Source organism: Ambystoma mexicanum, chromosome 3q (genome assembly GCF_040938575.1).
Source record: "Ambystoma mexicanum isolate Mex_15411 chromosome 3q, UKY_AmexF1_1, whole genome shotgun sequence".
NCBI lineage: Eukaryota > Metazoa > Chordata > Amphibia > Caudata > Ambystomatidae > Ambystoma > Ambystoma mexicanum.
Window position 1 is genome coordinate 244,215,728 of NC_090926.1, and position 12,668 is coordinate 244,228,395.

The 12,668-nt window shown below is 42.2% G+C and overlaps 1 protein-coding gene across 1 annotated transcript in view; it reads left to right on the forward strand.

Moving 5' to 3' along the window:
- The window catches only part of LOC138582396 (aquaporin-2-like), a 111,278-nt gene extending 101,324 nt beyond the window's left edge, over positions 1–9,954 (forward strand). Inside the window, exon 4 of the mRNA XM_069653662.1 lies at positions 6,771–9,954. Coding sequence (XP_069509763.1) covers positions 6,771–6,986 — 216 coding nt within the window. The 3' untranslated portion in view covers positions 6,987–9,954. The remainder of the gene's footprint in view (positions 1–6,770) is intronic.
- Positions 9,955–12,668: the final 2,714 nt, after the last annotated feature.

Sequence of the window (12,668 nt, forward strand, 5' to 3'; positions counted from 1 at the left end):
ATTACTTGTAGCGGCACCTCATTGATGTACATAAACACCCATAGCCCTTTATTTTTTTATCTTGATGTGAGGGTTAGAATTTGATCTTCTTCCCCAAAGTCATCAGCAATATCAATTGATGACAAAAAGTTCACTACGCTTACTCTCTACTATACACCATCATTCAACTAGAACACAGCTGTACCCCTGATAAATTTGGCATAGCTATTCACATACAAATACGACCCCAGGAACACCTCATCACCCTAATAAATCACAGCTAGCCGAGCACTATCCGGCCTAGTTGCTCACATATGTGTCCTTCAGGCCTAACGCAGCCAGAGCCCAGTCTGGGTGTCCACCCAACAGACTGCACACATCCAACTGATATCTCTAGCACCACATCTAATGCTAGGATGCAGATACCACCCAGCAATTGCATCAGCTGCACCCATAACTGGTGCACCTACACACCCTATGACACTATCTCTCTCTACTGACCAGAACTACGGTTACCGAGGGCGTTCAACCTACCAGCACTTTGAGGTCATACCAATGATATAAAGAGCGCTATATAAATGCCAAGTAACATAACATAACAAAACATAACATAACATAATAAACTCCTCTGACCACCAGTTTCTTCCAACACCTTGATGCCAGTATTATTTAAAATGTGATCACTTTCATTCTGTGCTCAATTGACGAAATGAGGTACACCTCTACCTCTGGTATTCCTACAAACTTTGCCAAAATGCCCCATATAGCTACACTTATTACTTTCAGCCGCGTAAACCGGGCATTCCAATACTTGTGTGTCTGTTCTGGCCACATTTTTGACATCAAGCTTGAAATCTATTAACTGGTTCCCTATCTTTTTTCGAATTAGCTCTAAAATTATTTGCAGTCATTTTCTTTACCATGGCTATTAGAGTCTCCTCATTGTCCTCATTATTCTCACCTTGGACATATTTAATCTCTTTGACCTCTTCATTGCTCTGCACCTCTTTCATAAACTTCTCCTAGTTCCATCGTACTGGCAATTTCCACTGCCTGTTCTAAAGGAGGGTCTTGTGCCTGCCATAATCTTTGCTGTATGCTGGGATCTGCTACATGCAAAACTAATTGTTCTCTGAGGTATTCATCAGCAACCCCTGTGAACTTGCACGTAGAAATCAAACCCCTCAAGGCTGCTCTGTAGGCATTGATGGATTCGCCTTTATATTGGCGTCTGGAGAAGAACCGATATCTTTCAAGGACAATGTTGATCTTGTTCCCAAAGTTTTTAGACAGCTTATTTAAGGCACTTTCGTATCTTCTGCTGCTACCTGCACCGTTGAATCTCCTGAGCCACCTTCTGTGTCATTTTGGTCTAGCAGTGTGAGGAATGTCCGAAGGGCCACTGTGCCTATACCGTTCAATAAGGTAGCCTCTTTAAAATCGTTGTTAAATTTGGCCACACCAATTGCCCTTAAGTAAACTTGAAAACCATCTATCCATTGTTCCCATGGACTGACAGGATTCCCAGGGCTTGGGAGGAATTGGACTGGTGCTGGAATATGTTGCATGGTGTTGGGGCACAGTGGTGATTATTAAATGATTATAGCCCTGGATGATTTGAGTCATTTGCTGATTCCTTTTTCCTGCTGTTGAATGTCTTTCTTTTGTTCCTTGTTTTTATGTTGGACACACATGCACTTGCTCATCTGTGCGCTCCCCCTTCATAAGCAATTATTGTGTCCACTTATAAGCAGCGCTAATCGTGCTTACCATGTCCGAAATTCCCGGTTCCCAACACGTTTGTAGACCGCGGCGTGCGGTTACTCTAGTAACCCTTACAGTAGTTACCAATATGGCTGCCACGTTAAGGACGTTTTTTAAGGTCCTTTCCTCTGCATTCAACAGCTATTGGTGATTGCGTGGGCACCTTCATATGATGTGGGAGTAAACATAAACGTTAGTATCAAAGTTCTATCTTGCTGCACTTGACTAATAAACAGTACTTTGGTAATATTTTGGTGCTTGCAAGGTGGATATGCTCTTCTCTAGTCTTCCCACACCGGCGATATTTTCCTTCTTTGGGATGCCTCAGACATATAGATAAAGCGGCCGGCTCTGGAGGACCACATATGTGCTCCAACGTCAATGCTGGGGGCTCTCCTTGAAGAACTAATCCTTGTTGCCAAATGTCATGAAATGACTTATGGGCACAATTGTTAGATGAGCCATAAGTCTTTATTAACCGAGAGCCCCCAGGTGGATGCACATCTCCTCAGGGCGGTTCTCGAGCTCCTATGATTCCTGAACCAGGTGTGGTTCCAGAACCATCCCAGCCACAGTGCCACCCAAGGATTACATTATGACTGAAGCCCATAACATAGCAGACCCCTTTTATAATTTCTCACAGTATCTTCAATTTTGGAATTTGGTGGCAGTTTTTCTGGAGATGTTTACCTCCTGTAGAGTGTTTAATACTGCCACTGTTCGCACCTTGCACTTTGACACATGGGACCTCTTTTTTGTCAGGTGTTAACGGCTGGGGGCGAGCGGATGGAGGGCAGCTTGAACGCTTAAGAAGTACAAGATCAAGAAAAGCAACAAAATAAGACATATAATTAAAATATAAATGCCAATAATCAAGCCATTGAGTGGTCTCAATTTGGTACTGTAGGACCTGTTCTAATAAAATAAGAATAAATTGGTATTGTTGGATGGTAGGTGGGTTTTGAAATGTGTTTATCAACGTGGATTAGGAATGGTTAGTCTGCGCTCAACTGTTTTACTTGAACATCCAAGGCGCGAGATTAGTTGCATACTGCCTTTAAGACCAGGGTGCTTATTTTACTTCTTTAAATCTGTAATAAATACAATTGTGAATATACAAGGCCAAATACAACGGGGCACTGGCAGAGGAGGTATTCAAACTCAGCTCTCATGTCTGCTTCTCATTCAGACCACGCCATATGCACTTGTCAATCCAGCACTGAGGAAGTGAAGCCAGCAGAAGCTTGAATGAGCTTTCTTACAGTCCCATACATCACCCTGCACTAGGACTTCGCATTGGCAGCACTGTGTCTTTTTAGTGCCACACCATGGAGAGAATAGAGAGGTGAAGTTATTTTCTCTTTTGGCATCAAGTCTCGCATCAGCTGATATTACAGCTGTTGAGAATGGGTACTGTACCAAACCATTTATGTACATTCTTGTGCTGCAAAAACCCTGGAAATGATGAGGACGGCTCAGCTAACAAACCACACTGAACAGCATCAACTCTTATCAGTCAGGTGTCTGCCCAGAGAGAGAGAGAGAGACGGACACCACTCATGTGGTTAGGGAGTAATTGCTGTCCCCCAGAGGCCAGTGTAAGTTTGTGCCCTAATCCTTCTGTATCTATCGGTAGCTTTCAATGGTATCCAGTGATTTTACTGAATACTAAATAAACAATCAATTTTAAGCGAATAGAAAACAACAAACAAATACTGATTTAAAAATATATATATATATATATGTGGGAGTGGGGTAAGGGGTTAAGGCTGGTGGGGAGGGGTTTGGGATGGGGTTTTAAACATGGGGGAATGGAAGGGTTGGAACCCCCCCAAATAAATCAGTATTTTTTTCGTTGTTTTGGGTTCAGTACAAATTCATTCTTTCTTTTCCGATTCGTTAAAATCACATAGAACTGCTTTCGATGTGGCAGATCATGCTATTTTCATGATCCGCCTGGAACAATCAAGAGGTAACACCCGTCGTGCTCTGAACGGGTTTAAACCATTCCTTTTGATTGAAACCACCTAGAAAGATTGGCCCATTTAATCTCCCACAAGATGATGTCATACATGATTCATTATGGATTTTAATTGGTCCCAATGTTTAATATTCATATGGTCCCACAGGATGCAATTCTGAAAATCATGAACTCGGTTTCCATATGTAAACTGTTGACAGTGTAGTGTGTTCAGATGTGTGCATATAAGGGGACATACATTATAATGCCGAATAATGCTGGTAACATAGCTCAGTGTGTTGAACATCCACTGCAGAGATTTGTATGATCTCTGTCTCAAGTTTGAAACTTGGTGTGTGAATAGACTCATCAAATGAGTTTGACACAATCAAACGTGGTAAACTTTAGCAAAAATTAAAAGACTGAGGAATCCCAGTCTGACTTTTATCCATCATTATCCACCTCCACAAAAAAACAACAAAGGTTGATTTCTCATGGTCACTCATGAACATCCATACCGACTGAGAAAGGAATAAGGCAAGATCGCAAACTGCTTTTTTAACCTGTTCTTGGCAGATCTATCGGTTAGTCTAAATTCTTACACCTTAGCAAGTCCGCCGATTGGTGTGTGTAAAATCAATTGGATGGCTTACGCGGATGACATAATTTTATTACATCATCCTGCCGCAGGCCTCCCATGCCTGATCACAGCCTTTGCAAAGTATGGGATATTAAATGATTTGATCATTAACCCATCTAAAACATCTAAAACATCTGTTATGGCTCTCCATCATTTTTTAAAAAAAAGAGTTTGGATTTTTAATGGAAATTGAATAATCATTGTCTTCCGGTTGTAAAAGAAATGAAATATCTTGGATTTAAGATAAGGACGAACCATTTGGATGGATGCATGGAAGTTGGCCCTTAATCTTGTGCTAAAAACGCTGCATAAATATTCTGAATGTGTTTTTTGGCAGGTCATTTGCATGTGTTATTATAGCCTTATAGATAAATGGAGTAGTCCCTAATGTGGGATAATGACCTGTTAGCCTCATGGCATAAGATGGGGAAGGGTCATTATCATACCTGATAGTTTCTCCTCCTGAGGTCTATAAGGCTATTAGCACATGGTGGTACTAGCAATACATGTTTTGGAGTTTTCATTGTGAAGTAAAAAAAAATGGTGCTTTGAGAATGAGTAAAGTAAACAGACAAATTGAGTAAGTAAATCAAATGTGATATTATTTTGTAATATTTTAATTTATTGCAACTTGGTTTAACTGGAACAAGTTTAACATGACCATGCATTGGGCGTCATGTAAAAGTTAACTGTTTCCCTATAAGAAGATGAAAGCATTTTCCAATATTTTAATCTTTCTCTTTCTTGTGTTAAATAGCATGTTGCGGGAAAGAAACAGGTTGTGCCATACAGGAAGTGTCTTGATGAAACACAATCTTGCCTGGAAATTGCATTGTTGTTTCCCTGTCTGTTTCTAAACACAGGACGTAATCACAATGCAGTCAATACCAGTATTTATTGACTGCACTCTTAACATTCTTAACATTTGGTACAAGTTTTTGAGGCAGATATTGAGGGGAAGTGACATCAATTGATTTGTCAAAAGAAAAAGATACTCTACTCTTACTGTAGATTTTCGTTACTGCCTCTTCTTAAGTTCTATTAGGGGAAAGTAATTGCGGTATTGATGTATGGCATTAAAATTGAGCATATGGCTTCTAAGGGTAACTGGGTTAGAATGGAAGGACTCATCTGGAAAAAAGGCCTTGAGCCTCCCCATGTCCTTACCGATGTCTAGCCTGCATTATGAGTTGGGCTTCAAATCTTTACAGGTTTATGTGGATTGCAGAAAGGTCATGGTGTATAGATCAATTATATGCCCAAAGGAGAAAACTATATGTTACATAGGGCTTCTAATGGGACAGGGTACCAATGAGGCGCTTTCCCTGCTTCAACAAGAAGTCTGAAATGTATTGGCAATGTACGGTCTTTGAAAAATATATAATGAAATTGAAAAATATATAATGAAAAATGACTGGATATTAAATAAGGCCAAATTCAGTGATATGAAGATTTTTAAGAATTTCCATGTCGCTGACAAACCACTGGGTTTTGTCCTACCTTATATAAGGCATTTTCCGGATGCCAGATGGAGGACAGAGAATAAAGAATTTAAGGACATGGGAAGGATGTATTATGTGATGATCTCTATTATTCAGGCATGATGCAAGATGTTAAACATCGACTAATTTCTTGTCGAGCAACAATGGACTTGAGTAAAATGCTTCTCTCGATTTGTACATAATGTGGCATGGATTGATTCAGAGGGTTTTTGGTGTGGAATGTCCGCAGGGAGGGACTTTTTTTATCCTTGGAACTGTTAAGAATGTTGAAGGAACTGGAAATTATTATTGGTTAATGTTTAAATTATGTGTATGTAGTTTTGGTTCTATTTTATTTGTTTGAATCTAATTTGTGAAAAGTCATATGTTGACTAAGCACAAATACAAACATAAATAAATAGATATGCCTCTGGCAATGTGATTGAGATTACAACTCTGTGTGGTGAAACTGCAGAAATCTAGCCTCCAAGTAAAATACTGCTACCATGTGGCAAGCTTATTTTCTCCATTATGACAGCACGCATATCATTCAAGACTGACCAGACCCGAGTGCTGAATATAAAACCCAATTCCTTTGCATCATTATTTTTTTCTCATTATCATATAGATTCACTTACAATCCCATTCCCATGTATGTTCTTTAGGCAACTATTTGAATACAACTACATTATTCCAACACAAGGCCATGTATGCACAATTGGAAACTCCCTTTATGCAACAGGAGTATCTCAGATTTGATGTCAGCACAGTATTGTCCTTTACATCCCACAAGCACTCATTTCACACAGAAATGTTGCAAAAATAATTTCAAAATATTTTTTAAAAGAGATGCTACTTGACTTTACTACAAAAAAGAGCTTGACTTTTGCCTAGTGAATATTTACATGAGTAAAATATAATTAATAAAACATTTCCATTTCTACAGGTCTTCTGGGTGGGACCTTGTGTTGGCGCAGTGCTGGCCTCACTGATCTACAACTACATCCTGTTCCCCAATTCAAAGAGTCTCTCAGAACGCTTTGCTATTCTAAGAGGAACTTGGGAGCCAGAAGAGGACTGGGAGGAGAGGGAAGACCGCAGGAGACACTCTGTAGAACTTCATTCCCCACAAACAACGCCCACGATGGTAGCCAAAGTATGAAGTCGGGCTCCTGCTCTTCAGAGACCACTCATGACTCAGAATGAGCACACAGAAAGACTTTCTCAATTCTGATTACAACGCCAACAAAGCACATTGGCACTCTGCGCTCAACCATTGCAAAATTGATTGAAACAGGCCACAAAGTTATTTGATGGCCATAGCTGCAGCGGAAGCCGGATTGCAAATGGGTCTCTGTTTCCTGTTTCTTTAAAGACAATGTAGCATGAAGTGATTACACTGTACATGTTTTCCTTAGGAAAGGTCCTATATGGACTTCTTTGAAAAAGTGTCAACAGCTGTAATGTCCACTCAGGTCATAACCAGTTTTACATCAGGTCAATACTAGGCTCCCACCTGGGGCACCCTCAGCATAGGGACATAGTGGTTGGGAGAGCAGTCATACAACCAATAGGACATATTGCCCAAAGGGAAGAGCAAAATAACAGATGTCCTGGGGTAACCTGAACTCTTACACTGGCCCTGAAACGTTCAGGTCAGTCTTGGGAACATTTTCAGCTCAATTAGGAAGGTCAGATTGTGTGAAACTCACAGGAATAAATATTTAATGTTGAGGAAACACCTGCGGATCCACCGGCAAATTACTCAAGACCATCAGTTGCTTCCCAACTGGGCTTGCATGAACTGTAAGAATTTCATTTGGAAAAATATAAACTCATCCCTATGGTAAATGTAGCAAAAATAGACGATAAAGACATTGATTGATGAGATGTACGTACACACTTAGTCAATTCCTGATTTGACTGAAATGCGTGCGTTTTCCTGGGAAAGTCTGTGGTGTTATTTGGAAAGCGGTGGCACCACTGCAGCTATTATTGTGAAATGAAAGCACCCTGTCCACAAACTTTATTTCACCCCAGAAGGGGTGTTTTTACAATCATAAATGCACAGATGTAGATGCGAGCCATACATGTTCTTTGGAGAAAAGTATATTCAAACGCAGATCCAAAATATGTTTTTTTCATAGAAATCCTTATACTGTGCATAACTCTGCTTAAGAGTCTGTGACGCTAGCCAGCAGACAAATTAGGTGACCAAGCCATGCCACTTGAGCTCTCTATTCTGGGTGATCAAACCAACTGACATATCACATTGAGCATGAACTAATAGCATCCACGTTCACGCCATCCCCCTGTCAACGTCACTTCTTCATGCCCCTTTCCCTTAGTACCCCACCTTCAGCTGCTTTAGATACCTCTGCTAACTTCCCCAATTTGTCTTACTGGCATTTTAATCCTTGTCCTTTAAACTCAGAGATAGTTTAGAAATCGATGCTTCTTAAGCCTTGCAACTCTTTTGTTACCATCACAGCAGAGGTTGAGAGATGTTTCTTAGGTCTGTTAAAATTAATTATTTGAATCCCATGTGTCTTTGATGGCAAGTTTGCCTTGCTGCCAGATGTGTTGCTGCTAGGTTTGGGGGTCTGAATCCCCTGTTTCTTTGGTGATACTCAAGTAAAACCTCTCTCCCTATATGTACGTGCGTCCGCATTCATCAAAGCAAAGAACAGCGATGGACCGACTTCAGGACAGCATAGTCATGCTCCTTTCCACTGTTGCAATTACTTTCTGTAAGCATGCAACTGTGGCACACAAACCTGCCCTTTGCCATGACAAACCTGCCCTTTGCCATGCCCTCCATCTGGGGCTATAGGATATCCTACCCAGTCACCATGCTTGCTATGCCCTGGGATCTGCCTCTCCACTCTATCCTATCGTCCATCATCCCAGGTTAACCCCTTAACTGCTGGGCTATTATGCATGTCTATGCAAATAGGAAGAGACAACTACTTACAGAAGGAACGGCTGCCTACTAGAACAGAAGGGCAGCCTCTAGGCTGGGATTCAGCCCTTGCAATGACCAGGGTGCAGGCCCCCATATCACGCCAAGGCACTGGACCCCCGGGACGCTATTCAGGATCTGCAAGTCATCTCCGGGGCTCTTCTTCTGTATTTAGGGACTTCTATTCTCTCACAGACTGGAAGGTCACTGCTGACAAGCCTGCTCTGAGATGCCCCTGCAATCTCACAGATATGCAGACATTTACAGATAGGTGCTAGTAACTTGCCGGAACTGAGGGTCTCAGGGAGGCAGTAAAACGCATAGCAAAGGAAACATAGAGGGACAGCTGAACTTTGTTTTCATCCAATCTAGAGTCACATACTATCAGTCTATGGGCCTCATTACGAGTTTGGCGGCAGCTATAGAGCCCAAACCAGGCTCCTTTACCGGGTTCCCAGAATTAGGAATTACCGGGCCATTCCAAGTTCGGAGGGCCCGGTAATTCCTCCCTCTAGGAAACCCGGGCCTGGACCTTCCCCATTCCCATCTGAGCCCCCATAGGGCTCAATGGGAATGGGAGAGGGAGCTAACAACGGGCTGATTATGACTGGCCCGTTGTTAGCTCCCTCTTCCCCTCGCAGGACCCGGTAACGACGCCTGGTTCCCTGCAAGGGGAACTCGTAATTCCGCGGATGGGTTTAACGGGTCCGCTTCCATTAGCGGAGCCGTTATCCTGTTCTACGAAACTTATAATGAGGCCCTATATGTCAACGATGGGAGAAGGATCCCGGAATACCTATAAACATGTTTCACTTTCCTAACCTTTCAGCCCAAAGGCCACCGAGGATTATGTCTCTGCTTTAAAGTCCTTGGTATTGTCTAGGAGCAATGATGTGTTCTCTCGGTGTCCACAGCATATAAAGATTGGTCTTCTGCCACTGATGGATTATGAAACATCAGGAGTCCTGAGAACCATGCATTCTCTACTAAATAATTGAAAGATTAAAGAAATGACTGGGCATGAATATTACGTAAAACCTTCAAATGATGAGAGCAACATTTAACATTGCGTCTCTGAACTCCCACCTGCTGCAAATTGGCTCTAATGGATCATTAATGATATATTGTAATAAACACAGCAAAACCAAACTACTTCAACACCTACCAACGTTGTCTGTGTTCTTTTGAAACGTTTATGCAAGCCCTGCTCCACAAGTTATTTGCAAGATTATTTTCTGAAACTGTTTATTGTCTGTTACTGTGAATCTTCCAACTTTGAACTTGTCATTGTGCGACTCTGCCACTTTAAACTCTGGCACTGCGAATTCCCAAATTCTGACACTTTGTCACTCTGAGCTCTAAACTCTGCTGCAAAATATCCAACTCTGAATTTTGCTACTATAAGACACTACCACTCTGTACCTGAATGCTTTCTGTCGCCCCACCCTAAACTCTTGTTCTTGAGTTTTTTTATTCTTCACCTGCTACACTTAAACTCTGCCACAGCACTGGGGTCCTCCTCCATCTCTTTGAACTTTTCTGCAGTAAGCCCTGTCTCTGCAAAATCTACTGCTGTGACGGTAGACTCACCCCTAAAGGCGATGGGATGGGGCAAGACCACCTGCAACTTCACCACCTTACTGCACACCTCCTAAAGTTTGCCACCCCGGAACCTCACCACTCTCCCACCCGACCTTTGCACCCCACCACTACTAACCTCCCACCACAAACTCTGGGAATCTTCAACTACTGTCTGGAACACTACCACCGAAACACTGGGGTTATCAAACTCCACAAGTCTCTAAGACCAAGATACAACCACTACAGAGAGACTTTTGCCACTGTGAACCCGATACCACTACAAAACCATAAAAAGCTGGGGTTCCCAAGCACCACAAGACTCTGAGAGTGAAACACAACCACCACAGAGAGGCATGTGCCCTTGTGAATGAAATACCTAAAAAGACCTCAAAAAGGGGAGCTCAAACCATCCAGAGGCTAAAAGCCACATTAAACCATTCGTCAATTTAATCCACAATCACTACTATGATTCACAACTAGGAATGGTAACACATTAAGGACTTATTCACGCGAAGATCATGCCATTGGGATACCTCCCCATCACAAGCTCCTAGCACTAAGAGGCCTCAATCATTGGAAAGCCATACCAATAAAGCCGGGACAAGGAATAATACCACGACTGTGATACTCTCCCCTGAGGTAATTTCCACCTAAGACAGTTCCACCCCTATACCACTGGAATAGCACTGCCCGGGAATAGCTCTGCCCTAGAATAGCTCTGCCTGGGAAAAGCTCATGCCCCTGGGATAGCAAATGCCACTGGGATCGCTCACGCCCCCAGAGATAGCTCACACCCTTGGTATAGCTCACGCCCCTGGGATAGGCCCTGTTCCTTAGATAGCCATGTTCCATGGATAAGGTCCCTGTCCCTTGGATAAGGTCTAGACCAGGGATAAGTATACCACTGAGAAAGGCCAACCCTTGGATCAGGATAGCTGCCGGAATAGGCTTATCATGGGGCAGTGTGATGCCTGAAACAGTTCAGAACCCTGGCCAGCTAGAACACTAAAACAGCCCTATAAAACCTTCTGACAAACTACACCACCACAAAACTTTCACTGCATGCTGCAATAGCCCAAATATCCCAAGCAAAGAGGAAAATGCTTGAGGACAAACATACAACTCCGAAGGAAAAAACCAACAAGACCAAATCACTCTACTTATCGCACTACCAATGTGCTTACCACTTGCTCAGCCAACCAACCAGAAGAACTGTAAACACAATGAGGATAGCCAGAAAACCAACACAGACAAGAAACCCACAGAAGCACAACTGAGAGAAACAAATTGAACACACCGTTCATCACACATAAAATTGGCACGACACAAAGAACCATCAATGTGAGCGGATAGACTACCTAGAAGAAAACAACCATCCAAAATGCAACCTTTGTGACCTTCTCAATGAACAAACAGAAACAACAGAACCAATGGCACAATATGCTGGAAAAATGAATCAATATCAACTTAAACCACCAACGCAACTACCAAAGGACAAACAAACCCCACAAAACAAAAATACACACTGCAATCTAGTCAATGCCAGATAAACGGAAAAAAAACATGATAGAAATATACTAACTGCCAAGTGATGGAAGAATATACAAACTGCTAATTGATGGAGGGACAGACATCCTATTCTTCATAAAAACCTGGCTAACTCGAACCTTCAATGTAATAGCACACGACTCCCTACCCAACTTCAAACTCAAACAAGCCAACCGAGAAAGAAAAAGAGGAGGAGGCCTTGTCATTGCATTCAAGGACTAGCTAAAGATGACAACAGCACCATTGCTAAACATCCCAAACTCTGAATCACTCCTGCACGTAGCCTTAGATCACCAAACCAACCTATCGTCCCTCATATCTACAGGCCACCGACATACAACTCTACTTTTATAGAAACATGTGTGGATGCCATAGTCAACATCGCCATCAAACATGATCACCTGATCATATTGGGAGATTTCAACATCTGGTTTGAAGAAGAAAACATTGATTCACCCAAAATGCTAACAAATCAGCTAGTAACGATGCACCTAAAACAATTGGTGAAGGGAGCAATACACACAACAGGCCACACCCTAGGTAAAATCTTCTGCAACAAAAACCTGGTCACAACTGCACCTCCAATGCAAATCCTCTGGAGTGACCACCTCATAATACCCTTTGTGATCCACTCGCCAGCAAGTATACTACCTAACCCCACAGAAAAACCCTCCGATTCGGAAAAGAAACAGGAAATCCATAAACACTGTGGATCTAAAAACCAGATTGAAGTCCACAAAGCCAGCAATCACC